General features: G+C 50.9%; 4 protein-coding genes across 5 annotated transcripts; 3 read left to right on the top strand and 1 right to left on the bottom strand.

Annotated features, from left to right (window-relative positions):
* The first annotated feature begins 165 nt into the window (after nucleotides 1-165).
* LOC112882660 (E3 ubiquitin-protein ligase BIG BROTHER-like) lies at nucleotides 166-3,618 on the top strand. Its single transcript, XM_025947767.1, has 7 exons — nucleotides 166-443; nucleotides 996-1,163; nucleotides 1,279-1,343; nucleotides 1,468-1,512; nucleotides 2,711-2,835; nucleotides 2,952-3,060; nucleotides 3,264-3,618. The coding sequence occupies exons 2-7, from the start codon at nucleotides 1,016-1,018 to the stop codon at nucleotides 3,297-3,299; spliced, it is 528 nt and encodes a 175-aa protein (XP_025803552.1). The 5' UTR covers nucleotides 166-443; nucleotides 996-1,015; the 3' UTR covers nucleotides 3,300-3,618.
* Nucleotides 3,619-6,686: 3,068 nt separating this feature from the next.
* Nucleotides 6,687-9,445, top strand: LOC112881628 (F-box protein PP2-A13-like). The gene is made up of 3 exons (XM_025946412.1): nucleotides 6,687-7,665; nucleotides 7,977-8,095; nucleotides 8,792-9,445. Exons 1-3 carry the CDS (start codon nucleotides 7,321-7,323, stop codon nucleotides 9,219-9,221), a joined length of 894 nt encoding a protein of 297 aa, XP_025802197.1. The 5' UTR covers nucleotides 6,687-7,320; the 3' UTR covers nucleotides 9,222-9,445.
* A 345-nt stretch (nucleotides 9,446-9,790) lies between these two features.
* Nucleotides 9,791-12,927, bottom strand: LOC112881627 (ribosomal RNA processing protein 36 homolog). Its single transcript, XM_025946411.1, has 9 exons — nucleotides 12,742-12,927; nucleotides 12,457-12,662; nucleotides 12,298-12,364; nucleotides 11,604-11,656; nucleotides 11,181-11,235; nucleotides 11,013-11,087; nucleotides 10,293-10,410; nucleotides 10,159-10,205; nucleotides 9,791-10,072 (listed from the first exon to the last, which is right to left on the bottom strand). Exons 1-9 carry the CDS (start codon nucleotides 12,856-12,858, stop codon nucleotides 9,971-9,973), a joined length of 840 nt encoding a protein of 279 aa, XP_025802196.1. The 5' UTR covers nucleotides 12,859-12,927; the 3' UTR covers nucleotides 9,791-9,970.
* A 5,767-nt stretch (nucleotides 12,928-18,694) lies between these two features.
* On the top strand, nucleotides 18,695-21,604 carry LOC112882927 (BAG family molecular chaperone regulator 1-like). 2 transcript variants are annotated; one of them, XM_025948125.1, is made up of 5 exons: nucleotides 18,695-19,560; nucleotides 19,658-19,914; nucleotides 20,014-20,160; nucleotides 20,270-20,678; nucleotides 21,176-21,604. In XM_025948125.1, the coding sequence occupies exons 1-4, from the start codon at nucleotides 19,302-19,304 to the stop codon at nucleotides 20,630-20,632; spliced, it is 1,026 nt and encodes a 341-aa protein (XP_025803910.1). In that variant the 5' UTR covers nucleotides 18,695-19,301; the 3' UTR covers nucleotides 20,633-20,678; nucleotides 21,176-21,604. The 2 variants fall into 2 exon arrangements, with proteins under 2 accessions (XP_025803910.1, XP_025803909.1); XM_025948124.1 differs by lacking the exon at nucleotides 21,176-21,604 and having other exon boundaries at nucleotides 18,700-19,560; nucleotides 20,270-21,093.
* Nucleotides 21,605-24,730: the final 3,126 nt, after the last annotated feature.

Raw genomic sequence — 24,730 nt, 5'->3', positions numbered from 1 at the left:
AGCACACTGTTAAAGAAACGCTGCAAGGTCACGCGACGTGTTCATCTCATGGACAGCTAGCGATCCCCTGTCACGGCATCCTCGGATAACCCTCTGGGTTTGTAAAATGGAGTTCGGTTAACGAAAATGGAATGAAAATTGGAGTTGTTGCAGACGCGATTCAGACAAGAACAAAGGTTCCATGATACGAACGAGGGAGAAAATAATGCAAAAGGGAACGAAAAGAAGAGCTCTGAGTAAGTGGTCTACGTCATATTGACTTGCGAGCAACCACGGCTCGCGTCGTCGGTTGCATAATAAAGCTTCTGGAGGAGGAGTACTAGTTTACCACGCAGTTTGCCAGAGATAGCGAGGGAGAGGAGGGGAGGGGAGGGAGGAGGCGGTGGCGGCGGCGGCCCGCCATCACTGTGCCCTGCGCTGCTGATCCGGAGGACGGAGGAGAGGTACGCACGGCTGTCTCCTTCCGTTTCGTTCGAGAAGACGACGGTCGCTGGATGATTCGGCGCTCTTGATCTGGAGTCAAATTCTGTGTGCTCCTTTTTTTTGTCTCTTGTCTGGGTTGGTTTCTTGGTCCGAGAGGGAAAAGATTCCCCTCGATTTCTCTCTTTTTGTTTGGTCCTGTGGCAATTGGACGGCAGAACCTCCACGCGGGCTTGAAATTCGGCAGTGATTTCGATTAATCAGAACTGTATTCTGTGTATTTGAATTCTGATTGTTCATGCTAAGAGTAAAATTTTGGTAGCAGCGACACCGATCGGTGCTATTTTCTTTTGCGTGGCAAATTGCTCTTCCTGCGATGCGATACGAGTTCAGTCTGTGCGGAAACACGTTAGACACGGGGGCCATCAAACTTCCACTGCAATCATGAGCACAAAGCCCAAATGCTCATTCGGTTCAGAGTTCAGAGACAAGTGCTCAGTTCAAACATGTTTAAATCTGCTACGGCGTTTCATCTGCTTGATTCGATCCCCGTCTTCGCCGCTAAATCCTTGCAGGAAAGTCGCAAGCTTCGTCAATGGCGACCCCCACCACCTACTCGGTCCGCGTCTCCTCGGAGACCCACAAGGTCGAGGAATGGCTGACGTCTGACGAAGCTCTGGCCTGGCAGCTGCAGGAGGAGGAGAACACGCGCGTCGCCGCTGCCGACACCAGAGAATTCGCCGGTACAGTCCACTCCCAGAATCTTTTCGCTTCGCTTGAGGTGATACCGTTAGCTACTGAGCTGTAGTCAACTAGCACAGCCACTGACCACATGCTCATCGTTCGTTTCATTTTCAGGTAACGTGTCCTTGGAGCCATCGTCACCGGCTGTTGAGTACAGGCCTGAACAGAATGCAGCTCAGGTTTGTTGCTTTGGCACTCTTCCGTTTGAACTTTTTTGGTTCATTGGGATTGGTGCCTTACATATGGAAAGGAATTCCATTTGTCTGAACTGAAACATTAACGATGACTTGCTTGTGCATCCAGGTGGCGCGGGAAGACAATGTTGACCCTGACAATATGTCTTACGAGGTATGTCAGTCATTCTTTCATGCGCTGGAAGAGATGATGTGAAATTCTCATGTCACGTGGATACAGTAGCAGCAATTACCTAGAATGGATATAGTAGCAGCAAATCTACTTCTGGGGTTGAGGTAGAACAAACAGGTTTCTGAAGACCTACTGGAGAGATTTGGTGCATTTGTTTCTTAACAACAAATAAAGTGAATTCCCTGAATTTTTTTCTTAAGAAGTTCGTCACCACTCTATATTTTTGAAGCACTCTGTGACAGGAATAGAATATTTAGGGTGGACACCATGTTTTATCTACTGAATTTCCTGATGTACGGGGCTCCCAAGCACTGTTGATCGTGTCCAGAATAAATGTAGAGTGAATATCCATCATAACAAATGCGACAGTACAACTTCAGTGTTGACATTAGGTACACAAGCTTTCAGACCAAAAGAGTACTACTTCCATGCTTTGGGAGTTTTGAGGCGTGCTCGTGTGTTACGTCTGGTTACTCTCTTCCCTGGGCGTCTAGTTGGTTTGCGTTTTCCTTTTTCATGTGTAGTCCTTCAGATTTTGCTGCTAGTTTTCATTTTGTTTTTCTGATTGTTTCCTGATGTTGGGCTTCATCCCTGGCTGTGATGGTCTGTATATTTGTCAGTTGTTTTGGACTCCGTTTTCTTGCAATGCACGTTTTCAATCTTTTTTTCTCTCTCTCTCTCTCTCCAAAAATCTTTCCTTTTTTGCAAGCCTTTTTTAGCTAGTGAATGTTCAGAGTGCAGAGCTGAAAGCTGTTTCACGATATATCTTGTCCAATGTCCATGACTCCCTGTGCTGTTACAATGAAAAAGGTCAAGCTAGTGAATCCAACTTCAGTGTTGACTTAGGTTTACAAGCTTTCAAATCAAGAGAGTACAACCTCCATGCTTCTGTAGAATGTTAAAAACCCCAAAGGTCCATATTGTTTTGAATTACATAAGGGACCATGACGTGCTAACATCCAAATTATAGAACAAGAATTAGGACTTACACAAACCAGAAGCAGCTGGGCGCCTGGGCAGCAGCAGCTGCATCTTTCAGGTTCAGAGTTGGCCATTATATCCTTGTTATATAAAAGGAAAAAAAATCAACACTTCAGCTGAAATCTATCACTTGTGGTGAATCTCATGATAACCTCATCACTATGTGACTCTCATTGTAATTAATTTGTACCTGTTCTAGCAACTACAAGCATTAGGGGAAGCAGTAGGAACTCAGTCCAGAGGGTTATCTGATGACCTGATAGCTTACTTGGAGCCATTTAGGCACAAGTGCACCTTTTTCTCGAGGAAGAAGAACAATGAAGAGTACGTAGCTGCATATTCTACTTCGCCAGATTTGTCATCCTTTTGAATGCAGAAATAGCAGTTTTATTCATTTATGTTGCTGACAGATTCATAACTGCATTGTACCTTCCCTACAGATGTGTGATCTGCAAAACGACCTATAAAAGCCGGCAGAAGATGATAAGACTACCCTGCAGCCATTGTTATCATGCAAACTGCATAACTCGGTGGCTTAAGATCAACAAGGTATAGTTCAGTTCTGTTTTGAAATAATGCCTCTGAAATACCGAAGAGAAGCTGATGTCTTTTGCATATGCTAATGTATATGCTTCAAATATTTGAAAAACTTTTTTCTGCTGTATCTGAATCGCTCATATGAAAGCAGCTCCCAGAATAGGCCATACAACTATAGGAGTATCACCTGATCCCTACCTTTTTTGTTGATTCAGGCGTGCCCAGTCTGCAACGAGGAGGTATTTGGATGAACTAAGAGGCTCCCGGCAAATTCCGCAGCTTCATGTTGGCAGTTGCACACGTTGGGCCCATATGGCCCAGGCCCATGCTATGCGATTATGTGAGATGAGACTAGTTGGGATCCTTTGCTTATGAAAACTGTTTGCTGGTTTACACGTGCTGCTAGCTGTACCTGGTCTTGTTTGGAAGACGCGTCTATGAATCTTCTTAGTTCACAAGTTGATAAATGTGTGGGTACAGTACTTCGGTTGCCAGTTTTCTGTCTATGCAACCAAGGAGGATTCCTTTTCTTTTGATAAAGTAAAGCAGGAGTAGTTCGATATTATGGTATGTATGTCTCTGTATTTTTCCCACTTCTACATGATTTGATTCTGGGAAGAAAAAACTCTGTTGTATGAGCTGGTGCAGGGGCAAAACAGGGATGCAAACACAACAAACTATCTTGGGTCTTGGATTAGTATTCTCAGTGTGATTGGTTGTTTAAACAAATGGCACTGATGCCAGCAAAAGTAATTATCTAATTGGTGCCTGATCCAATGCTGACTCAGATCCACACCATTAGGCCTAGATTCTTGTGCTGATACATGTTCTTGGCAGCATCTCTTTTCTGTTGTCATATTGCTCTTTCTTCCACTTCTATTATTCTCTGATTAGTTATCCAGTGTTGTAAAGTGTGGATGTAGACATGCAACAAACCGAACAGATGAACATTCTGTTGGTGTAGCCGATTTATGTACAGGAAGGGACCTTACCATGCCTAGCCTTTTCTTCTGAACCAGAAATGAGTGTGGATGAAAATGGCATTTTCGGTATTTACATTTTTTGTAATTGACGATGATTTGATATGATGGCTGGTCCATTTTCGGCACTGCGATGTTTTCCGAAGCCACTCATTTATCTTTTCTTTTCTTTGATAAACACATTTTTACACTTTTGAACTTATCAGTTAATAAAAATATATCAAATATATCTTGATGTTTGCTGATATTTACATTCTTTTATGTATTTACATTCTTTGATAAACTTTGTGGAAAATATATTTTTTAAAAAACTTACCTTGAAGGCTTTTCGGAAAGAGTTTCATGTTTCCTGGTAGGGACTGGAACCTTTCAGTTACCCTTCATCTTTCTTCAAAATTTCTACATTTTTCATCTGTGTTTGCCAAAACATAAAATTTTGACCCTGCAATATTTTTCAGAGCCACTCATTTATATTTACTACTTTTTTGACAAAGTATAAACTTTTTAGAAATTCTATACTTTTTAGAATTTTTTTCGAAAAACTTATCTGAAAAGCTTTTCGAAAAGAGTTCCATGTTTCCTGATAGGACCAGGGATCTTTCAGTTTCCCTTCGTTTTTCAAATTTCTACAATTTTCACCTGTCAACATCATGTAAGACTTGGCTTTACCGACACTCAACTAAAGTTCGGTTTTTTGCATCCTCTGCCTGGAACTACCCTTTTGTTCTTTGCACTGGAAGCCCTGAGCTGTTCAATCAACCGAAAGAAGAGAAAGACGGCATTGCCATGTCCAATCTGAAGCTAACATGATTACACGAACACCTTTTTCGTCCATAAGCATACAACTGGACGCATCAACCACCAAATACCTGTTGATGACTCAATCAGTTGCCATTGCCCTCCAGCATGAGCATGCAGGAACAGATAACTTTCACTACTGGTGCAGCCAAGTTCGTTCAGATCAGGAAATGCCAGTATTACAAAGTAGCAGCAAGCCAGCAACTATTGGTACTGTATGTCGAGTATATGTTTTTACTTCGGTGAACCGTCTGTCCAGCAAAGATGGACTGATGGAGCAAGCTGAGGCAGACGGTTCAGGGAAAAAAAGAAAAAAAAAGCATCGGTTTTTGGGATGAATAATTGCTCAATCATGCATGTCGCCACTCGCCATAAGGTTTCTATGATGCCTTTGCGAGGGGAAAAATGCATGGAATGTCAGATCAGATGTTTATCTGATGGCTGATGCAGGCTTCAAGCATAGTCAATGGTAGGCTTGGTGCCTTGGTGGCGGTTGTTGCGAGCAGGTCCTGTGGTCTCCATGGCATGGCACCACTAGATCTTAATCCACTGTCCGGAGTCTATGCCAAACCTTTGCATTGTTTGCAAGCTACTCACCGTCATCCATTTGGACATTCGTGCATGGTAAGGTTTACACATTGCCCAGGATCAAACCAGTCAGCAACACCAGCTGTGGCCTGGGGGCACTGGGCAGGTCAACGTGAAACTCTGCAGTTGGCATGATAGACAGGCAGCCATTTGCGCTGTTGCTGCTCAGTGCTCATGTACAGGAACTGAAAGTCAGAAACATCGAGCGGCTCATTTCCTTTCACGAGAGGCACGAGACCAGTCCCTTGCCCCTCCGGAGCTGAAACCGCGATGGCGAAATCCTTTGGTTTCTCGCCCTGGTTTCTTCGAACTCATCAGTGGACGTCGCTATCGGATTACAATCGATCTGATCCGGGAGCAAGATCACCATCCAATGGCCAATGCACGTACCATGAAGGCAGGCGAACGCACACACCGTGCCTCGTGACTTCAGCCGGAAAGCGATGTGTTCTTTTGCTGTCCATGTCGTTCTTCAGCTCCAGCCTAGCTCCCTCGGTCTGTATGCTGCATCGCATCTGACCTGAAGGCCCCCGTTGATTGGAGTGTACGCGTGGCTGCCCTACACGGTCGACATCTCGCGAGAGACGCTTCTCGAACTCTCTGAATTTTTCTTGGAAGGCTATGAGCAGCGATTGGCGCCTCTGGGAGAGAACCGAAAGCGCAAGTTAAAATATTGAGTAGTTAAACTAGTATTGAGTATTCTATTGGTGCAGATAAGAATAACTACCATTATCGTTCTAGTACTGGATATACACGTTAAGATTTATTTTTCCCAAAGAAGACATCTCAGGGTTAATTTGTCTCGCATACTTTCGGCGACGTCTCTTTCTGAATTTCTGTTTTTTCTCCCATGATCTGTTTAAGTGATTTATGACAAACATGTACAGTAAATGAGAACTTTGCTCCATTCCTCGAGCCTCTAGAACTGCTAATGTGGTCTTCCCAGCAACCTCTACCCGTAGGGCACGAACGAAAGAAGCCACCAGGCGTGACTGGTGTGAGGCCTCAGCCTGTCAAAAAGCTGAGAAATCGCCTTATCTTAGCCATCATAGTTTTCCTTTCCTTTTTTTCTAAAGAGAAGGAATGGCGTCAGAGTTGATGTCATTTTGCTACCAGAATATATGACGAGACGCCAAGGAGTGGCTTGCAGCGAAGACTAGTTGAACTGTGGAATCATCGATAAAAACCACTTTCCATGGCGCAGCAGACAGCACACGACGCCCGGCGAGAGCGACGACGCGCAATCGCCACGGCACGCCTCGAAAAAACAGAAGAAAAGGCTGTGCTTTCACCCACGGCGGAACCCCGCTTTCCACCGCAGAGATTGCACGCGCCACACGCCACACGCAGAGAATCCCATCGTCGCCATCACCGCTTGTAGCTAGCTTTGCTGCCTGTAGGCTCCTCACTTCCGCCTCCCACGCTGCCACTCGTCTTCTCCCACGGCTTCCACTCCCTGCTGCCCCTCCCCCAATACCAGCCTAACCCAGCGAGCACGAACCCAAGTAACCAGCGCACGCAAAGGTACACAAGCACAGGCACACCTCTTCTCCCTCCCTTCGCGTCCCTCCTCTTCTCTTCTCCGTCGCGTCAGAAATCAGGGGGCACAAGAGGAAAGTAGAAGCTTTGTTTGATCAAGAACCGAAAAGTGCAGCCTTTTACCAGTTCGCTTCGATTCCATCAGCGGCAACAACCGCGACGACGACGACGACGACGAGAGGACTCCCCTCCTCCGACGGCACGGCCACCGAGGCGGCGCCACCGCGATGGGTTTTCTGGCGCTGAGGTGTAGTAACCCGCCGCCGCCTTTCTCCAAGTCGCCGGGTTCCCTGCTGCTGCTCTCCAAGTCGCTCACCCTCTACTGCTGAGCTGCTGAGCCACCCCTGCGGTTGCTGTCGCTCGGCTCATGGGCGCCGTGGCCTCGTCGGCGAGAGGGGGCCGGGGAGGTGAGGGGACGGTGCTGGGGGACTTGCCGGAGAGCTGCGTCGCGGAGGTGCTGCTCAGGCTGGACCCGCCGGAGATCTGCCGGATGGCGCGGCTCAGCCGCACCTTCCGAGGGGCTGCGTCCGGGGACGGCGTCTGGGAGTCCAAGCTGCCGAGGAACTACGCTCGCCTCCTCGCCGTAGCCGCGGCCGGCGATGGAGGAGAGCGGCAGGCCGCCGCCGCGGCGGCGCTTGAGGCGGAGTCGCTGCCCAAGAAGGAGGTGTACGCGCGGCTCTGCCGCCGGACTCGCTTCGATGGCGGCAAAAAGGTACTATGTGCCTTCATCTAGAATTGCAGGATCATTTTTTTGCTTACCCATTAGCTAAGTGAATTGTATTCTTTTTTATTAAATTGGATCAAATTTCTTGAATCGTTTTGTAAGAACAATTTTTTACTGTCCAAATTGCGCCTGTGCACGACTAAAATGGCCTGGATTTGAGGTTGGTTTGGACGAAGGCAGTGTATTTGTGTTTGAACTTTGGAGTCTGACTACATCTTGAAGTTCGGTTACTTGTATCTATGATTGTGTTGCAAACTTGCAACTTCTCAGGCATGAAATTTGTATGGCTCGTTGTGTAGGAGTTCTGGCTGGACAAGGGTGGTCGAGGTATCTGCATGTCAATCTCGTCAATGGCACTTTCAATAACGGGCATTGATGATAGACGATATTGGAACTTCATTCCCAATGATGAATCAAGGTGCTTTCTATCTTCTAGTAATCAAAACCTCATTTGGTAATTTTGTTTATGCATGTGTTGAGGTGATTTTTTGAATGCGGTTATGCTGCGTTGTTGGAAATGTGTCCAAGAAATAGCAATTTTGTTTTGAGGCCTGTCCATTCATCTTATGTCTAGCCATTTAAATATAGATGGCTTACGGCTCACCTATACCCAATAGATCATGTACACAAACACATACACATCACATTTGCTTCAACCGTTCTTGGTGTATGAGAGAGAATATCTGCATAATAATTGCATTTGCGAGTTAAATCTGGTATTTATAAGCCTATGTCTCAACTGGTGAGAGTTTATAGAGGCAAATGACGTGTTTGCTTGCCCCTTCCCACTAACTAGGTGCTGTAGCTTCATGAATAAGATGTAGTATCCTTAGGGTTCAGATCACACCTTAAGTTTGATTGAAAGATGGAATGCTCTGTTTCCTATATCTGTACTGTATCCTACAACGTTTTCACGGTAAACATAATTACCTTTTCCCAGCATATTATATTGAATTCTGCTTTTTGAGCAGGTTTACAGAACATATTAGCACTAGTGGCCCACTGTATGTCTGTACTGTAGTGTCTACCTAGTTAGCTTAATTTTTCTCTACTGTACATCTTATTTTACTTATACCTCTTTGGTCACACTGTTGCTTTGTGGCTTTCCTTGCAGATTTCACACTGTTGCTTATCTCTCACAAATTTGGTGGTTCGAAGTCAGAGGGGAGGTTGAATTCTGCTTCCCAGAAGGTACATATAGCCTATTTTACCGCGTTCATCTAGGCCGGCCATTCAAACGGCTTGGACGACGTGTTTGTAGCTCAGAGCACATCCATGGCTGGGACATAAAGCCAGTCCGCTTCCAAATGTCAACTTCGGACGGACAGCAAGCTCAGTCCAAGTGCTATTTAACCGATCCTGGTGTCTGGATCAATCACCATGTCGGGGACTTTGTCGTGAAGGACTCAAGCAAACCGACAAACATCCGGTTTGCGATGATTCAGATAGACTGCACACACACGAAAGGAGGCCTCTGTGTGGATTCAGTGGTGGTGAAACCGCAGTACCTCAGGCAGAAAAAATTGACTCGGTGTTATGTGTAGTGGTGTTGATATACTTAGAGATACACATATGTTCTAGAGTTTTTGTTCTTTATACAGAAGTGCGGTTGCATTTACAAAGTATTTTCCAGCCCTGTCATGTAACTGAAGGGGTAAGTGATTTTTAGTTCCTCTTGTCCCTCTAGGAACATGCTGCACCTATGTAAATTGCCCATTTTGAACTTTGAGAAATATATATCTGGTGTATTCTGCAGGCACTTTGCCCTTGCGTACCCGGGTCCCAGGCTTTTTTGTCGATCCAAAATTTCCAAATTCTCAGGATTTGTCATGTGGATGCACTGATCAATATTGTTCCTTAGAAACTGCATGTATATATTTATGGAGTTAGAGGATCCTTGCATTGCTGCGGGCTCTGGGGTCAGTCGATAGTGACAGGTGTGTTGAAACTCGAAACTGTAGATCATGTCTAGGACTACTGGGCGAGAGCCGGAGCATGCCACCTATTGCAAGCTGGAGCTCTGCCCCTGCTCAATTCAGGAATAACTGAGTGCTACTAGGCTTTAGACTGGTTTACACTTTGCAGGAAAGTAGAAGCGAGTGAAACCAACGTGTTGTGCAAAACGAAATATTGCATTCATAATTTGGTTTAGCAAAATTTGTTACTATTACCAACCAGAGCTCACTTAAATTGTGGACTAGGCCACTAGGGTAACAAAGTAAGTGCACACTAACTACTCAGTGAGCATTAAAAAGACCATCCTAGCATCACCCATTCGCCTCTCGAGACATTATCATGCACCGTCCCCGTTCCTCCGGTATGGCATAAACCGATGATCTTTAGAAGCATTCTTCTTCCGCCGCCTCTCCATGAAGGCATCAAGCTTTCCTGCCTCCTGTTAATGATGAATACAAATTTTCAAGGATGAGATAAACATCCTAAAGTTGAAAAAAAACTGCTAGTAAACCTTGTGAGTTTTACCTTGAGCTCATTGTACTTATTCATCAACTTCCTTTCACGAAGTTCAGCTGGTTAAGAAAAATGAAAGTAACCTTCAGACTTGAGTATATAGAGACAGTAAGCAAAAAAGGATGGACTAGGGTTGAGGAACAGACATTTCTTCAGATAATATGGTCGCTTTCCGGCCTTTGCTGCTTCCCTCTCTTTCTTAATATGTTCACGCAGGATCTCTGATTCAACATTCTTTTGAGAATGTGACTTCACCTGTTTATCCTGTACATATTTCCATTTGAGGAATCAACTAAAATGGACAAGTTATCTGAAGCAAGCTGATCCCATTGCTCGCAGAAACATAAAAAGTACAGGTTCAAACATAAGTAGCCAACCAAAAAAGTATTTGCATTGTCAACTATATGTATGAATCCAACTATAAAAATGCAGTTGCTAATTCGTTATTGGATGGCTATAGATAGTTTCTGATGCGGCCTGATAGCCATCATCTTATCCTGACTGCATCCAAATCAAAACTTGCATGGACCTTGTCCAGTTTATGAAGTGATGGCAGATACGTCTTTCTAGTCATGTAGTATAGGCTGTACGGTTGACAATGCCTTTGCCTACTGAATTAATCACTTTTCACAGAGAAAGGGGTTAAAGACTGAAGCGAACTGACTTTAGTCATATATTAGAAATCCAGTGGGGGGAAAGCCAACCAAATTTGCTATAAGCAAATGCCAAAATGGTCAATATCAGGACATTCAGAACGTTTAACTCACCAATCATCATAAACTAAGCATCAATATAGAAGTTCCAAAACATACTACTTTTCATGGATATTAATGGCAACAGCCAAAATGTTAAGAAGTAATACATACGATCCATGTGATACGACTCTTCATTTCTTCAATGGCATTTGGGTCCTTTGATTTTTTAATCATTTTTTGAAGTCTCTGCATATACCAGAAAATGCATGAGGGAATTATTTTCACTGGACATCTTCTAATCAATGCATCCATGCACTTCAATTTGAACACTGAACAAACCTCTTTTTCAGCAGGGAAGTTTTCATCAAATAAGAAATTGTATCTTTTCCTGAACCTGCATGCCAACAAAAATCAGCAAGTGTCAAGCAACCATCAAGCTTACACCCTGTACCAGAGTGAGGAACCATATAGGACTAATCTTGAGGAATCGTGCCATGAAAAGGGAAAGGAATGGAAGTAACCAACTAGGTGAAATAGGTCAGTGGTCTGAACTCTGAATTCACCCATTTATATAGGAATCAAATAAGATGTCTGATTTTTGCGGCAACTGAGCTTACAGCCTTAAACTATGTACACAATCGAGAACTTCTAATGCTATATCTAGCTACAATAGCAAAGTCGAAACTGACAAATAAAAAGTGCTTCAAATGTGTGTAAAGACAAGAGAACAAGTACATATGCATCTGTGCATTCAACTCTTACCCTTCTTTGTCAACAGATCCATATACAGGTTCAAATCTTGGATCCCTTACAACCTATGGAAAAGAGCAATTTCATAAATTGATTAGAAGAAAAGGTGCACAATATAACCTCTCATGGCTGAGCCAGATAATTTATATGTAAGAAATAAAAAGGTAGCGCATTAAGGGGAAGTTGGGAAGTCAATATATCAAGTTGAACATGGATTGGTTAAGATAGCATGGTTGCACTTCTCAAAATGAAATTGCCAGCAGAACAATTAAGATGAAGCAAACCGGTTACATATAATAACATTGAGAAACATCTAGCCTGCAGCAGCAAGTCATGCCCAATCGAACAGGTGATTTAAAACACATTATGTCACAGGTAGAACAGACTGTGAGACTACCTGGTTCAACAACTTGCCAAAATACAACTAGCAGAACATATGAGCTCTAACTCACATTACAGATTGCTTAATATACAGAGCCTAATCAAACAAAAAAAAAGTCTCAACACAATATGAGACAAATCAAACTTTTTTTCCGCGACCAAGCATGTATTTCATTAAGAGGTAGAGAATTACAACGACGCAGCCTTGAGAGAGCCCCCTCGAGATAATTACAACGACACAACAAGAAAATTACAAATCGGACTGAATTGGGAGCAAGAGCAACAAGTGAATTATAAATCAAACTAAATTGGGAGCACAACTAACCTTCTTGGGAACCTGGATCACCTCCCTGAGCTTCGGTGGCCGCACTTTTGTGCTTATCTCCATCGGCCTGTTCAAAACACACGCGAACCCATCAGTACCAACAGCAACCCCGAACAGCAGAAACCCTGAAAATGCAGCAGCAGCTGGGCATCGCCTAACCTCTTCTTGCTAGCCCTGCAAGCCTTCTTCTCCGCGGCTGCTTTGGCCGCAGAGGCAGCCCGCGCGGCGAGCGACCCGTCGGCCCTCGCGCGCTGCAGCTCTCCGAAGGGCACGTCGGCAAGCGCGCGCTCCAGCTCCCGCTCCCGCTCCGCATCCTCGCCGTCGCTCTCTGAGCCGAACTCCGACCCCGACGACGAGGAGACCTCCTGCGGCGCCAGCGAACTCCGGTAAGCGCTCCGTGATTCGCGCGGCAAGGCAGGGAAATAGACTAGAGCCCCAGCGTACCTCGTCGTCGCCCGACTCCTCGGAGGCTCTGGCCGAGTCTTCCTCGGTGTCGCGCTTGCCAGATGCGATGGCGGACGAGGTGGAGGCTCCCGGGCGGCGGCGGTTGGGGCCTCTCATGGCGGCGGCGGCGGCGAGGCTTTGATGCGAGCGTCGTGTGCGGCTGGGCGAGCAGGGTTACGAAACGGACATCAGGTTTGGGTCGTTTCGTGTAGAACCATTACGACCTGAGCGGGATTAGGCCTGGCTCGGATTAGCTCGTGCTACAAGCCCAATAACAACTTTTCTACTAGGCCCAGGGTTTTTTTTAAACGAACTGGACCCACGGTTCATCGGCCCACATGTGACTGGAATTTTCCGGCCCAGTTTTGTAGCCTGCCTATCAAACGCTGAGCTGAGGTCTACTGTAATCGCTCGACTGTCGAGTCGCTGTCTGCCTAATATCTTTTTGGCAGCCGATATGCGTCACGATCTCTCGCTTTGTGTGATCGTCGATTCCACGTAAAAGGATCCCCGAAGTGCAAGCCGTTGCTTTCCGGAGGCCTGTAAAAGTCCAGGCCTCTTGTTCGCTTCCGGCGAAGACGGTCGGCGACGGTAACTGCTCATCAGAACGAGATGCGACGGGCCAACAAGTTACGCCGTTGCTCTCCTGTCTCCTCTCAGATCATTCAGACACCGCACGATCGATTCCACTTCCATCTTTAGAGATGACCTGCCGGGTTGTTTCCTCGCGCCTTGTTCTTCTCCCCTCCCTCAGTCTCTCTCTCTCCGCCACCCCCCCCCCCCCCCCAGCTGCCGGCTAGCTGCTGCTTGCCAGCCGTGCCCTTGAACAGGTCGCGGTTGAAATGCGGTTCACTGATTTTATTACGCGTCGCTTTCAGACACCGTTCTGAATATAATCAGCTGCGCGAATGCCTTACAGCGGATTGCAGTGGCGATGGCTGTGAGCAAGCTGCGCACTCCAAGTCCAACTGAAATACGAGTAGCTTTCGTACAGCGCGGAGCTTGCTGTTGAGAGGTTTTGGTTTCTTCCACGATGAGAAACCGGCACGCTGGAAGCAATACACTTGCCGTCCTGCCGACGGCCGGCAAGCGAATCCTCCGGCGCGAACCTCATGTCTGAAGCCAACGGTTTTCCGGAACAGATGGATCCCTCGGTTCGGGCGTCGAAATCGGGGCCGGTTTCGGCAAGGAAAAAGAGAGGGGCACTCCACTCGCCTATCAGTCTGCGTGCTCCTCCAAAGTGTTGCAGACTTCGATCTTCCTGGACAGAAAATGATGGTTGGGATTGGACCCCCTGCTGCAGGATGATGCTCTCATCTCATGGTGACCTGCCACCAGAAGCCTTGCTTGCAACACATGCAGATTGCTGTACCCTTTCTCCATTTCGTGGATACTATGCATGAGAACTACGGGCAGTGTCGCTCCATTCTCCTTCTCAGCCGAAACCACGAAACAGACTGCAGAACTTATCATGTTCTGCCAATGCCTGCGCGTTGATCCGCGTCGTGGGGAAACGAGTGAACGAGCAGCGTCGCGAACCACGACAGGTCCAGATCAACGCTAATGGCGATAGGGGCAGTCTTAACTGTCTCTTATTGCTTTAATTCAATGTCGACAGGTATGATCTGTGTGGCGCTGGCCCTGCTTAACAGTCTTTTATGGACGTGGTTGCGCTTACCAACAGATGAACAGCGACAGGAGTACGGCAGAAGGTTAGCTGTGTGGACTTGTGGTGGTGAAGGGTGAGTACATTGATAATTGGGGGTGCATATTTTTCATGTGCTCTTGTTTTTGCAGTTAGTTGGGACTTGCAAGAATGGGGGCTACTCTTTTTTATTTCTTGTCACTGCTTTTCATCCTTTAAATGTTCACGTACAATACTATTTGCTCGCTTTCTCGGCTTGATAAAGTGCCTTGCAAGTGGCTTTAGTTTACCTCCCTTCTTGATTCTCTGATCGTCAGAAACTGACCGACAGATTTCTCTTCGTTAAATTATTAAGCTCTCAGGTCACTAGATAAAACTAAACATAAAATGGTGTTTAAACTATAAGCATGTTGAAGCTGGCGTGTTTTTTTTTTACGTTGCTCGGTTGAATTCAGAGAGTGGAGCCAATTTTCAAAAGAAAGGGCTCAGAAAAGTTCAGAAAGTAGACTGCAACCGACAGTCCACAGAGCAAAATACTGCATTTTCTTTATATGGTTCAGACCTCAGAGAGCTGTGCATCTTTTATTATTAAATGAAAAAAGTCATTAGAAGGACAGGGTCTAGGATAGTGAATATCAGTGACCATAAAAAGAGGTGCAATGCATGCTTCTTGTACGCACGCAGCAACTTCTGTTTACACTTGATTACTTGAACAAGAAGGGTACAGGCAGGGAGTACTCCTGGTAGTGAGTGCTCCGGTAGGTTCAGACACCAAACGTAACAGCGCATTCAGATTCTTGTTCTCTCCCACGTGAACCGGCTGCTCTACCTCTAGTCCTCTACCACCATCCATCCCCAGCGAAGCGCAGCGCGAGGGCCGTGAAAATCTGCGACGTTTAGCAAGGACAGCGCACTGATTAGATGCTCTGAAAATCATATACTAATCTTGCCAAGAATCCCTTTTTTTTCTCTCTGAAGGCGAAGCTTCAGAAGAATCTGATGATGCCTTGGCGCATACTAGATGCGCACATCTCGGTCGATCGGTCGATCCACCGCGCTCGCGTAGTGCGGCCTGGGAATACATTATGGAGATGATAGGTGGCATCCCAAAAACAAAAGCAAAGGCAGGCAGGCAGGCAGCAGCATTATGGCGGGGGAAAAGAAGGGGAGCGTATTATTGCTGGGTAAAGAGGCTTAAGCATTATGATTACCGCTAAGAAAAAGGCCTGCTAGATATTCTTGCTTCGTGGTTAGTCCTTGTACTTTTACAACCTTTGCGCAGGCAGGCATCAACTTTGGACACTTTTTGCTGTTGATGGCCCAGTGTTCGCATGGCACACATACTGTTCAGAGCATGTATGCATGGTTAGTGAGCAAGGATTTGGTCAGTGAAAAGTAGATCGAGAAATCACCTATCTCGTTCGGACAAGAAGTCGTTGACCCCTCAGTGATCTTGATCCACTTGCAGCTCTTCCAGAGCAGTAAGTACAACGGCCATGACGGTTAAATTAAGTGCCAACAGTACTATCATCAGTTAGTTAGATGAGAAAAGAGAGATCTGCGGCTGATTTGTTTGCGCACAGGATCCGGCGAGAACTGAACGAGCAGTAATCATCAAGCCATGATGAATGCCATTCGTGCAGGCCGCAGCCCCGCTGGCCGATCAAGCAGCTAGCTTCCCTTTCGACACTATCCGTTAGCCTCGTACCCGCGAGATCCATCACGAGGAGTGCTCGTACGCAGCCGGAAAAACGGAGCGCGCTGCGGGCACCGCGGATACGGCTACGGGATGGTCGGTACTGATCGACCCGTAGCTGGAGAACAGATTGGTCAGCGGCGCGCTGGCGCAGCGCGTAGAAACCCGCAGCGGACGGGCGCAGACTTGTCCGCGCACGGACGTGCCCGTCGATGGCTCACCATGGTGAGAAGATGATCTGTATTGCGCACGGACGAAGGAATCTGGAGCCGAGAGAGAGACCACGAGCGGGGTGAGATGATGAGCCGATGACACGAGCTGAAGGAATCGGGTGTCAGGTTGGGGGCGAGCGGTGCGGTCAGCTGACGATCCCGATCCCCACCCCCGCCCGCAAGAGGCCGGGCGGTTGCGGACGCCATGGACACCGAGCACGCTGCACGCCATGTGTGTTTTCACTGCTGCTGCAACCTCCAGTGTCGCCAATCTGCCATCATCGTCCATCCCAGGAGTGGGGGCGGTGAGGGATCAAGATTCATCAACAGGAGAGGGATGGTATCCAAAGAAGCCAAGCGGCACCAGCAAGTTGCCGTGGCCGCGCCGGGGGTGCACTGCAGTGCAGACGCGCCCAAGTGGGATGCGGCGTTGGCCGGACCCGGGCGCGCGCTGCCATGATGCGAGGCAAGGCGACGAGTCAACATCCACCTGGCGAGCCGGCACCGGCAGTTCGCCTCCGCCTGCTGCCTGCCGCTCCCAGTTAACAATTGCGAAACCGCACGTGCGTGCGTGCGTGCGGCTGCAGCAGCGCGACCTGACCCCGAAAAAGATCCCCTTTTTTACAGGCCCAGAGCTCCGCCTGATGTTACCGTTGCGGACGCGGGCTTGGCATGGCGAGCTTCTTCTTCGCAAGCGTCGGTCGCCGGGGTTCGGGTTTGGAGCCTGGCGACGCGGTCGCGGTCCGTGGGGGTGGGTGGGTGCCGCGTCGCCGGCGCGCGGGGCCCGCCGGCCCCGTAGGTTATACGGTCGCTTTCCGGTCACGTCGCCGGAGGCCCTTCGCGGGGGAGGCCGACGTGGGGGGCTCCCGCGGCCGCCGCGTGGACCCGCTGTCGGTGCGGAGGCGTGCGATGCTCGCCTCTGACAGATGGGCCGGCGCGGGCCCGCGCACTCGGAACCCGGAACCGAGTTCGGTTGCTGCGGCGCTGCTCGCTTTCTTTTGGGTGGTGGATGACACCGTTGGCCGGAGTTGGCGCGGGCCAAAAGCTTCTTTTGGGGCCTCTCCCTCTCGTTTTTCCCTTCCTTGCTCGGTGAGAAAAGTTTTTGTACGTATACATGAATACATCATCTCGTGTATTAATCATCTCTTCACTCTCCAACATTAGCTCGTGAGCCTTTTAATTTTTAATTTACCATTTAAATAAATGAGTTTAGACTAAATATTCCAACAGTCAGAACCATCAGCTTACCCGACTTCCCAGCATGGTAAAAGTGAAGGTGTAGGATCAGTGGACTTTTATTACTGATCCAATGAGAGCAAGGGCGGAGCTAGGTTTGTTCATGCTGACATCGATAATTATTTGTAAAATTGGTGAGAAATCACTGTTATGCATTGTTCATATAATGAGCTGAGAACATTGTGGCATCGGTGGCTTGGTCGGCTAGCTCCGCCCCTGAATGAGAGTCTGCGTGTAGTATGCTGCAACTACAAGCAGCAGCAAAGAGCTTTTACGCGGGCGCTGTCCGGAAGCGGCAACGACGAGGAAGGGAGCAATTGGAATACGCGCTCTCACCTGGCCTGTCGCGCCGCTTCGACCGATTTGGGAACCAGACCTGTTGCCAGATATGGCCATCGCCCGCACGCATACCAGACTTCTCGTCATCATCGACCTAGCTAGCCAGCCAGCCAGCCAGCCTTTGTTTATCCCCGTCCCCGATCTAGGTAGCCACAGTCCAGCGAGACTGCCGCTTTTCATCATACAGCGAAACTACACTACTCGGAGGCAGTATCTTTTGGTAGCAGTAACTGACACTCGTAGGAGCGCGTCACGAAATTCTCCCGGTGATCCGTGCTGACGCAGTGGCATGATGGTAGTAGCTAGCAGTAGCAGTAGCAGCAGCAGAGCAGCTACAGCCTGAGCCTGCTGCTGAGGTCGCTGACCCGGCTCGCTGCCGATCGCCGGCCGGCGCCTTCCCAATTATTACCTCCCCGACCCCCGGCGGCGAACACTTGGAGGCAAAGGCACAGGCACCAGCGAACAGATACCTTTTGTTGCTGCTGCAGTCGCAGCAGACGTGCAGTGTGCGTGAAGCCCTCCTTCCTTTTGTTCAGTGAAAGCACCGGCACCGGGGCAGGGGGAGAAGAAAGCGAGCGGGGTCGAGGATGAGGGGAAAGCGGCACGCCGCGCAGCCGCAGGTGGGTGCGTGCGCGGCCGATGCCCCAATCGCGCGCGGCGATGTGGCACGTTCGGCGCCCGCGGTTGCTTGGCGCTTAAGGCCTCCCCCGCCCGCCCGCCGGCAAGACGATGCCCCAAGCAATCCTATTCCTGCGGCACCTGCCTACCCACCCCCGCTTTCACCGCGCGCCTGTGCCGTGCCGCCGGCCTCCGGCTCCTCCGTCCCCCCCGGCAACCAACCAAACGGTTAAGAACCGCACGGCACGGAACGAACCAGAACGGAGCCGGGAGAGGTGGACGAAAAAGAGCCCGGCGGCGGAGCACCATCGTTCGCTCTGCCCTGTTTCTCTGTTTGTGCGTGCGCGTTTTATCGGTATAAATATTCTGCCGCCCTGTCCCTGAGTTGTACGCGCTGTTTTTTTCCCTCCTTTCCTGCCAGCAGTAGCCCAGCAGTCTCTCTCTTCTCTTCCTTCCCCACCTCACCTCAGCTCCTAACCCCCCACCTACCTCTCTGCCCGCCTGCCTGCCCCCGGCCCTGATCCTAATTTCCCCAATTGAGGCCGGGAGGAGGGCACCTGCGCTCGCGGCAGCTGCGAAACCGTGTCGCCCGCCTCGCCCAGATCCGGCGCCGGCAGGCTCGCCCCTTCCCGCGCCAGGGGACCCGTCCGCGGCCGGCAAAGCAGAGATCTTTTTTCCGGGAGGGAGCGGAGCGAGCTCGAGTGCCTGCTCGTTCTCGGTTGGTTGCTGCTGCTGCTGCTGCTGCTGCTGCTGAGAGGAGGAGAGTGCGGGAGCGGTTGCACGCGCGCGGGGTGCGTGGGCGTACCATGAGAAGATGATGCGCGCCAGGCCCAGAGGTACATTCGCGGACGCGATGAGGGAGAGCTCCCCTCCCGCAGCTGCGGCTCCGGCTCCGGCGGCCGCGGCGGCGGTGAAGGAGGACGAGTGGGAGGTGCGGCCCGGCGGGATGCTGGTGCAGAAGCGGAGCCCGGACGCGGACGCCCCCGCGGGGGCGCCCGTGCCCACCATCCGCGTCAAGGTCAAGTTCAACGGCGTCTACCACGAGATCTACATCAACTCGCAGGCCTCCTTCGGTAAGGCAATGCGCCCCCGCCGCGGCGATTCGATCGGCGACCTGGCTTGTTTGCTCTGAGATGCTGCGTGCCGATTGAGATGGTGCTGCTGCTGCAGGTGAGCTGAAGAAGATGCTGTCGGCCAAGACGGGGCTGCACCCGGAGGACCAGAAGCTGGTGTACAAGGACAAGGAGCGGGACTCCAAGGCGTTCCTCGACATGGCCGGCGTCAGGGACCGCTCCAAGATGGTGCTGCTCGAGGACCCCGCCGCGCAGGCCAAGCGCCTCCTCGAGCAGCGCCGCACCGACAAGGCGGAGCGCGCCGCCAAGTCCATCTCCCGCATCAGCCTCGACGTCGACAAGCTCGCCACCAAGGTAAAGAATCGAGCACCTGCTTCCTGGTTCTACCTCGCGGTGACCCGGGGCGTCGAATTGGTTGGCACTCATTTGGCTGTTCCACTCGATTCGGCGCAGGTGTCGGCGCTGGAGACCATCGTGGGCAAGGGCGGCAAGGTGGTGGATGCCGACGTGGTGACCCTCACCGAGGCGCTCATGAACGAGCTGGTCAAGCTGGACTCCATCGCCGCCGACGGCGAGGTCAAGGTGCAGCGGCGAATGCAGGTCAATGCTCACACACCGCACCAATCTATCGCCACTTCTCGAACGAATTCGCGAACGCCGCCGCCGTGAGCTCAATCCGCTGCCGACACTGACGAATATGATGGTGCAGGAGAAGCGGGTGCAGAAGTACGTGGAGACGCTGGACGCCATCCGCGCCAAGAACGCGGCGGGGGCCCCCAGGGCCAGCGGCAACGGCGCCGCGAACGCGAACGGGCACGCCAAGGCCCGCGCGCCGCACCTCCCGCCGCGCCCGCCCCCCGTGTCGCAGCGGCGGAACTTCCAGCAGCAGCCCGCGCCGGCGGCCGCCTCCGCGGCGCCGCCCACGCAGAGCTGGGAGACGTTCGACCTGCTGTCGTCGGTGCCGTCCACGTCCTCGGCCGGCGTGACCACCACCATGGCGGCCGCGACCACCACCTCGCCGGCGGCCGCCACGGCCTCCCCGATCCCGCGGTTCGACTGGGAACTCTTCTGAGGGGGGAGCCGCCAGCCTCCGCGCGTCCCGGTTGGTCGATCAGACGGTACATCCCCTTGTCCATGGATCCTCCCTGCTCCGATCATTAGCGCCATTGTTTTCTCCTGTCGATTCTTTCCATTTCTTTTTCCTCTTCCTCTTCTTCCATTTCCTTTCGATTTGTATATCTATATATCTACAAACGAACAGAGACCGACGCCGGCGAGTGTGTTCAGTGAGTCAAGTCCCGTCAGTTCACAACTCCTCCTCCTCCTCCTCTTCCTCCTCATGAGGATCGACCCATCCATCCATCCATGTTGTTCAGTCGCAGCAAAATAAGCGGTGGTCTTCGTATGACGACGACGACGACGACGACGAAGAAGATGATGAAATTTTCGTGACAATATGTATACACACATAAATAGCATGTATATTTGGCTCGCTCATACGCCCGTGTATGATTACGATGATTGCTTGGTTTCCGTTCCGGTGCAATTGCTTGTGTAGGGAGGACTACCCTTTGGAGGGGAGATTCAGAGTGTCTGAGTGAGATTTGCTGTGCAGGCGCATCATTGATTGGGCTGGGGGCTTGTGTTTTGTGGGCGCCGGGGACGACAATTATTGCCGGCCATCCGGCGTGCCTGCCAGGGCGGGCGGGGAGGGGAGGAGCTCGGTTGAGTCCAGGCGAGGCGCGGGGCCGCCGGGCGCCGGCCGGCCAGTGAGGGGCGCGCTGCTAGGACTGGTCTCTCGCAAAGCCGTGTGCCGCGTTGGGTCGGCTGGGTCCGGCGGTGGAGCAGGCCGACAGTGTTGATTTGCTTGCTCCCTTCCGTTCATCGTCATTCCAGCAGCAGGTTCACTGATTTGCTTGCTTGAATACCCCAGTAATTATCGGACACGCATTTTTTTTCTTTTTTGCTGGAAAATTGCTGAGTCTCACCTGGGTGTTCTAGTTTTGTGCTTCATATATATGTCTGTGCCGAGATTTAGGCTTTATGGCGAGTATATGAGATGTGAAATTCATGTGTTTTACGGCCTTATAACAGCTTTTTTTTTTGCTTAAACCTTATTTAGGGCGAGTTTATATTGGGGCTACATTTTGAGAACACGAACTATAGTTAAGTTCCCGTAATTTGAGTGACCACGATTTAATAAAGTTCAGGTGTTAGATGTTTATCCTCTCAACAGCACCTGTTTTCGCTGAGTACCTACTTAAATCCAATGTAAACCATATTAAATCTTAAAATTAGGTTGCTAAAAGATCAAGTGCTAAGAGCGTATAGATTCCTTCTAGTGTGATTTGTTTCTCAAACCGTAAATTTTAGACGAAACAAGGGCTGGTAACAGCAAAAGGATGAATCTTTCTTTCCAGCATTCTGTGAGGAGCGAGCTCAATCATAAGCTGACATTTTGCTCCTAATTCCCCCTCGATGCTTCTGGCATTAACTACAGCCCTTAAGTCTGTGTAACATCAAAATAAACCTAGCTCCGGACCTCCCGCATGTGATGCAAGTACTAAAGTATAATGCAGGTCACAGCTGATGGGTCGGTTTGTCTCTAGTCCCCCTAGAAGAAGTGTCGACTCCAGAGAAGACCACGTCGAGGATCGACAGGACGCCCAGACCGAAAGCGGTTCCTGAAGCACGCTTTCCAGGGCCCAATCGGTGCCCGCGCCCATGCTAAAACAAATCGCAGCCAACTGACCTGCAGCTAAGCTACAAGCCGTTACGAGCCATCCATAGGTTAATGCAAGTGGATCGCAAGGGCCATTCGTTGCTCTGGCATTGCCATTGGGTGTGCGTAGACTGAGAGGGAGGGAGGGAGGGGTGCGGGTCCCACAGTGTGCCTGTGGGCACGGAAAGAGAGGGCGGGCGTCGTCGATGAGTTGGCAAAATGTGGGCAATGATGAGGTCGAAGTGGACTTTTGGAAGCTTGAGGCCCATCTCATGCAGGCACCGTGCGTGCCGCCGCTCTCTTGCTGCTTGCTCGGCCGGGACCCGGCGGGCGAGCAGGAATTCCGGCCCTATAATTCCGCGGCGTTTTAATTGGCCAGCCCATCGGCTCGAGCGGACGGACGGTACCGACCGCTGCTACCGGACGACGGACGGGTCGTCGTTGTCAGCCGTCAAATTTTTCGTTACCACCTGCTGTGGCGGCCAAAAGCCACGCGTCGCGTCGCGTAGCTCGCTCGCTCGCTTGCTAGGACGACGACGACGACTCCCAGCTTTTGTACGCTCATCGCCACAGTTGGACCAGCGCGTGCAGCGCAGCAACAACTTTTGGCACACCGGCATGTGGCCGCGCTCCTACCCCGCAACAAATTGGGCACGTTTACGGCTAGGATTTGGGAAGGGAAGCCCTCTCCTTTCTCACAATCTCACCGCGCGCGACCTGAACCCCACGTGCTGCCGCGCTTACCGCGATCGAGCGGGTGCTCGATCAGGGTGGGCGTGGTGGAGTGCGCGCCGGGGCCTCCGCGGATTCCACGGCGCGTCTCGCCGCCGGCACCGGCAGGTCGCGCGCACCGATGGGTGGCTGACCGGGTCAGGCAGGGGCGCAGGGCAAGGCAAGGAAGGAATCGGTCAGGATCAGATGCCGCCGGGCGCGCGTCGCGGACGCGTGCTCGGTGCCGGTGCTCCCACATGACCAGCAGCAAACCAAAAGCTGAGCTCGCGCACATGCTGGCATGCACCAACTCCCCTCCCCCAGGACAGCCAAACCGAGCCCCATGCCATCCATGCACGGGTGCTCCGACTGACACCGAGACCTCCGCGCGCGCGCACCTTCCCCGATCCGCGCGTAAATACGTAGGCGCTGCGGCCTCGATGACCGCCGCCGCTACTTCCCCCCGCCGCATCATTGCGTGGGGACAAGACAATCGCCGGTCGGGTAGGGTTGGTGAGGAGCAGTTGCGTTCAGGATCTAGCAGCTTGAGGCAGGGGAGCGGTTGCGCGGAAGCGCAGCTACGCCTGGCTAGCTGATCGAGCGGGGAGGGGGCTGGACCGGGCTGCTGGACGTTGATCCGGTAGCTGCGGTTCCGCTTGGTGCGGCGGCGCGGCCGCAAGCGTAGGAGCACAGCTGGAACGGGGATGCGATTGCTTGTCGTTGCGATGGCGGCCGCCCCCGGGGGGGTGGGGGCGATTGCTTGTCGTTGCGATGGCGGCCGCCCCCGGGGGGTGGGGGGGGGGGTGTTGGAGCCGGGAGACACGCCACATGACGCCCCCTTCGCCTCGTGAATTATTGGAGAGGGCGGGAGGGGGTCGGTCGGTTGGGCTGGACCGCCTGTAGTAGCTAGTGGGCTTTTTAGGTGAGCCCGGTGCGGTACCTCCTCTGTACTACCTGCAGTGCCGTCACATGAGACGAGACACCGAGCGCGAGTTGACGCGGCGCCGTGCGTGCCATCGGCCGATCGAGCACGGGGGATGGGATTTTGTGGGAATGGTGAGCCGGTGACCATCAAGAGTCGAGTCACAGCTTTGTGAGTCTGGGATCCAGAGGTCTGCGATCCTGCATCGCCTGCACACGGTGATGGAGTACTTGCTGGCTCTCCAAGCGTCTCGCCCAGGCCCGGGCAATGCATGATTGCAGGTTGCAGTTGCAGCATGGGGCCTAGCTGTAGTGGTAGCACTCGCCTTCCCCTTTCACATCCTGGCCCCCTGGGTGCAGCGTTTGGGGGCGGGTGATGAACTGTCGGCCTGGTCGTTGTTCCTTTCGCTCCGGACAGTTTGCTGGTTGCGTGTAAGGAATATAGCCTCGATAAGCTATCACCGTGATTTTGATGATCGTGGAATAACATATGAGTAACGAGTCTGTGAGTTTAAGATGGTAGGATTTCTAAATCTTATGGGTGGACTCCAATCCATATACACGATGGTTCAAATCGCTGTCAAGGTATTTAAATTGTAGTGAAAATGTAACGACGATTTGGACAAGGCTCCGCATGAATACATGTGTCGGTTAAACCGATAGCATCAAAAATGGACTAAATGGTGCATTGGAGAATTGCTACTGTAAGTCAGTAGCATCGGTTGAACCGACGCTATATAAAGGGAGGTATTGGTGCAATAGGGAGATGACATGACAATCAAGTGAAGAAAGGGCAGAGGCACCGGTTAAACCGAC

Source organism: Panicum hallii, chromosome 2 (genome assembly GCF_002211085.1).
Source record: "Panicum hallii strain FIL2 chromosome 2, PHallii_v3.1, whole genome shotgun sequence".
NCBI lineage: Eukaryota > Viridiplantae > Streptophyta > Magnoliopsida > Poales > Poaceae > Panicum > Panicum hallii.
This window is presented reverse-complemented; position numbering and strand designations above follow the sequence as displayed.

Coding starts and splice junctions, on each gene's coding strand:
- LOC112882660 (XM_025947767.1), top strand. CDS start 1,016: ATGGCGACCCCCACCACCTACTCGGTCCGCGTCTCCTCGGAGACCCAC. Junction 2,836..2,951: donor AGGAAGAAGAACAATGAAGA/GTACGTAGCTGC, acceptor CCTTCCCTACAG/ATGTGTGATCTGCAAAACGA. Junction 3,061..3,263: donor GGTGGCTTAAGATCAACAAG/GTATAGTTCAGT, acceptor TTGTTGATTCAG/GCGTGCCCAGTCTGCAACGA.
- LOC112881628 (XM_025946412.1), top strand. CDS start 7,321: ATGGGCGCCGTGGCCTCGTCGGCGAGAGGGGGCCGGGGAGGTGAGGGG. Junction 7,666..7,976: donor GCTTCGATGGCGGCAAAAAG/GTACTATGTGCC, acceptor CTCGTTGTGTAG/GAGTTCTGGCTGGACAAGGG. Junction 8,096..8,791: donor ATTCCCAATGATGAATCAAG/GTGCTTTCTATC, acceptor CTTTCCTTGCAG/ATTTCACACTGTTGCTTATC.
- LOC112881627 (XM_025946411.1), bottom strand. CDS start 12,858: ATGAGAGGCCCCAACCGCCGCCGCCCGGGAGCCTCCACCTCGTCCGCC. Junction 12,663..12,741: donor AGGAGTCGGGCGACGACGAG/GTACGCTGGGGC, acceptor CTGGCGCCGCAG/GAGGTCTCCTCGTCGTCGGG. Junction 11,657..12,297: donor TGATCCAGGTTCCCAAGAAG/GTTAGTTGTGCT, acceptor TCTTTTCCATAG/GTTGTAAGGGATCCAAGATT.
- LOC112882927 (XM_025948125.1), top strand. CDS start 19,302: ATGATGCGCGCCAGGCCCAGAGGTACATTCGCGGACGCGATGAGGGAG. Junction 19,561..19,657: donor CAACTCGCAGGCCTCCTTCG/GTAAGGCAATGC, acceptor CTGCTGCTGCAG/GTGAGCTGAAGAAGATGCTG. Junction 20,161..20,269: donor AGGTGCAGCGGCGAATGCAG/GTCAATGCTCAC, acceptor ATGATGGTGCAG/GAGAAGCGGGTGCAGAAGTA.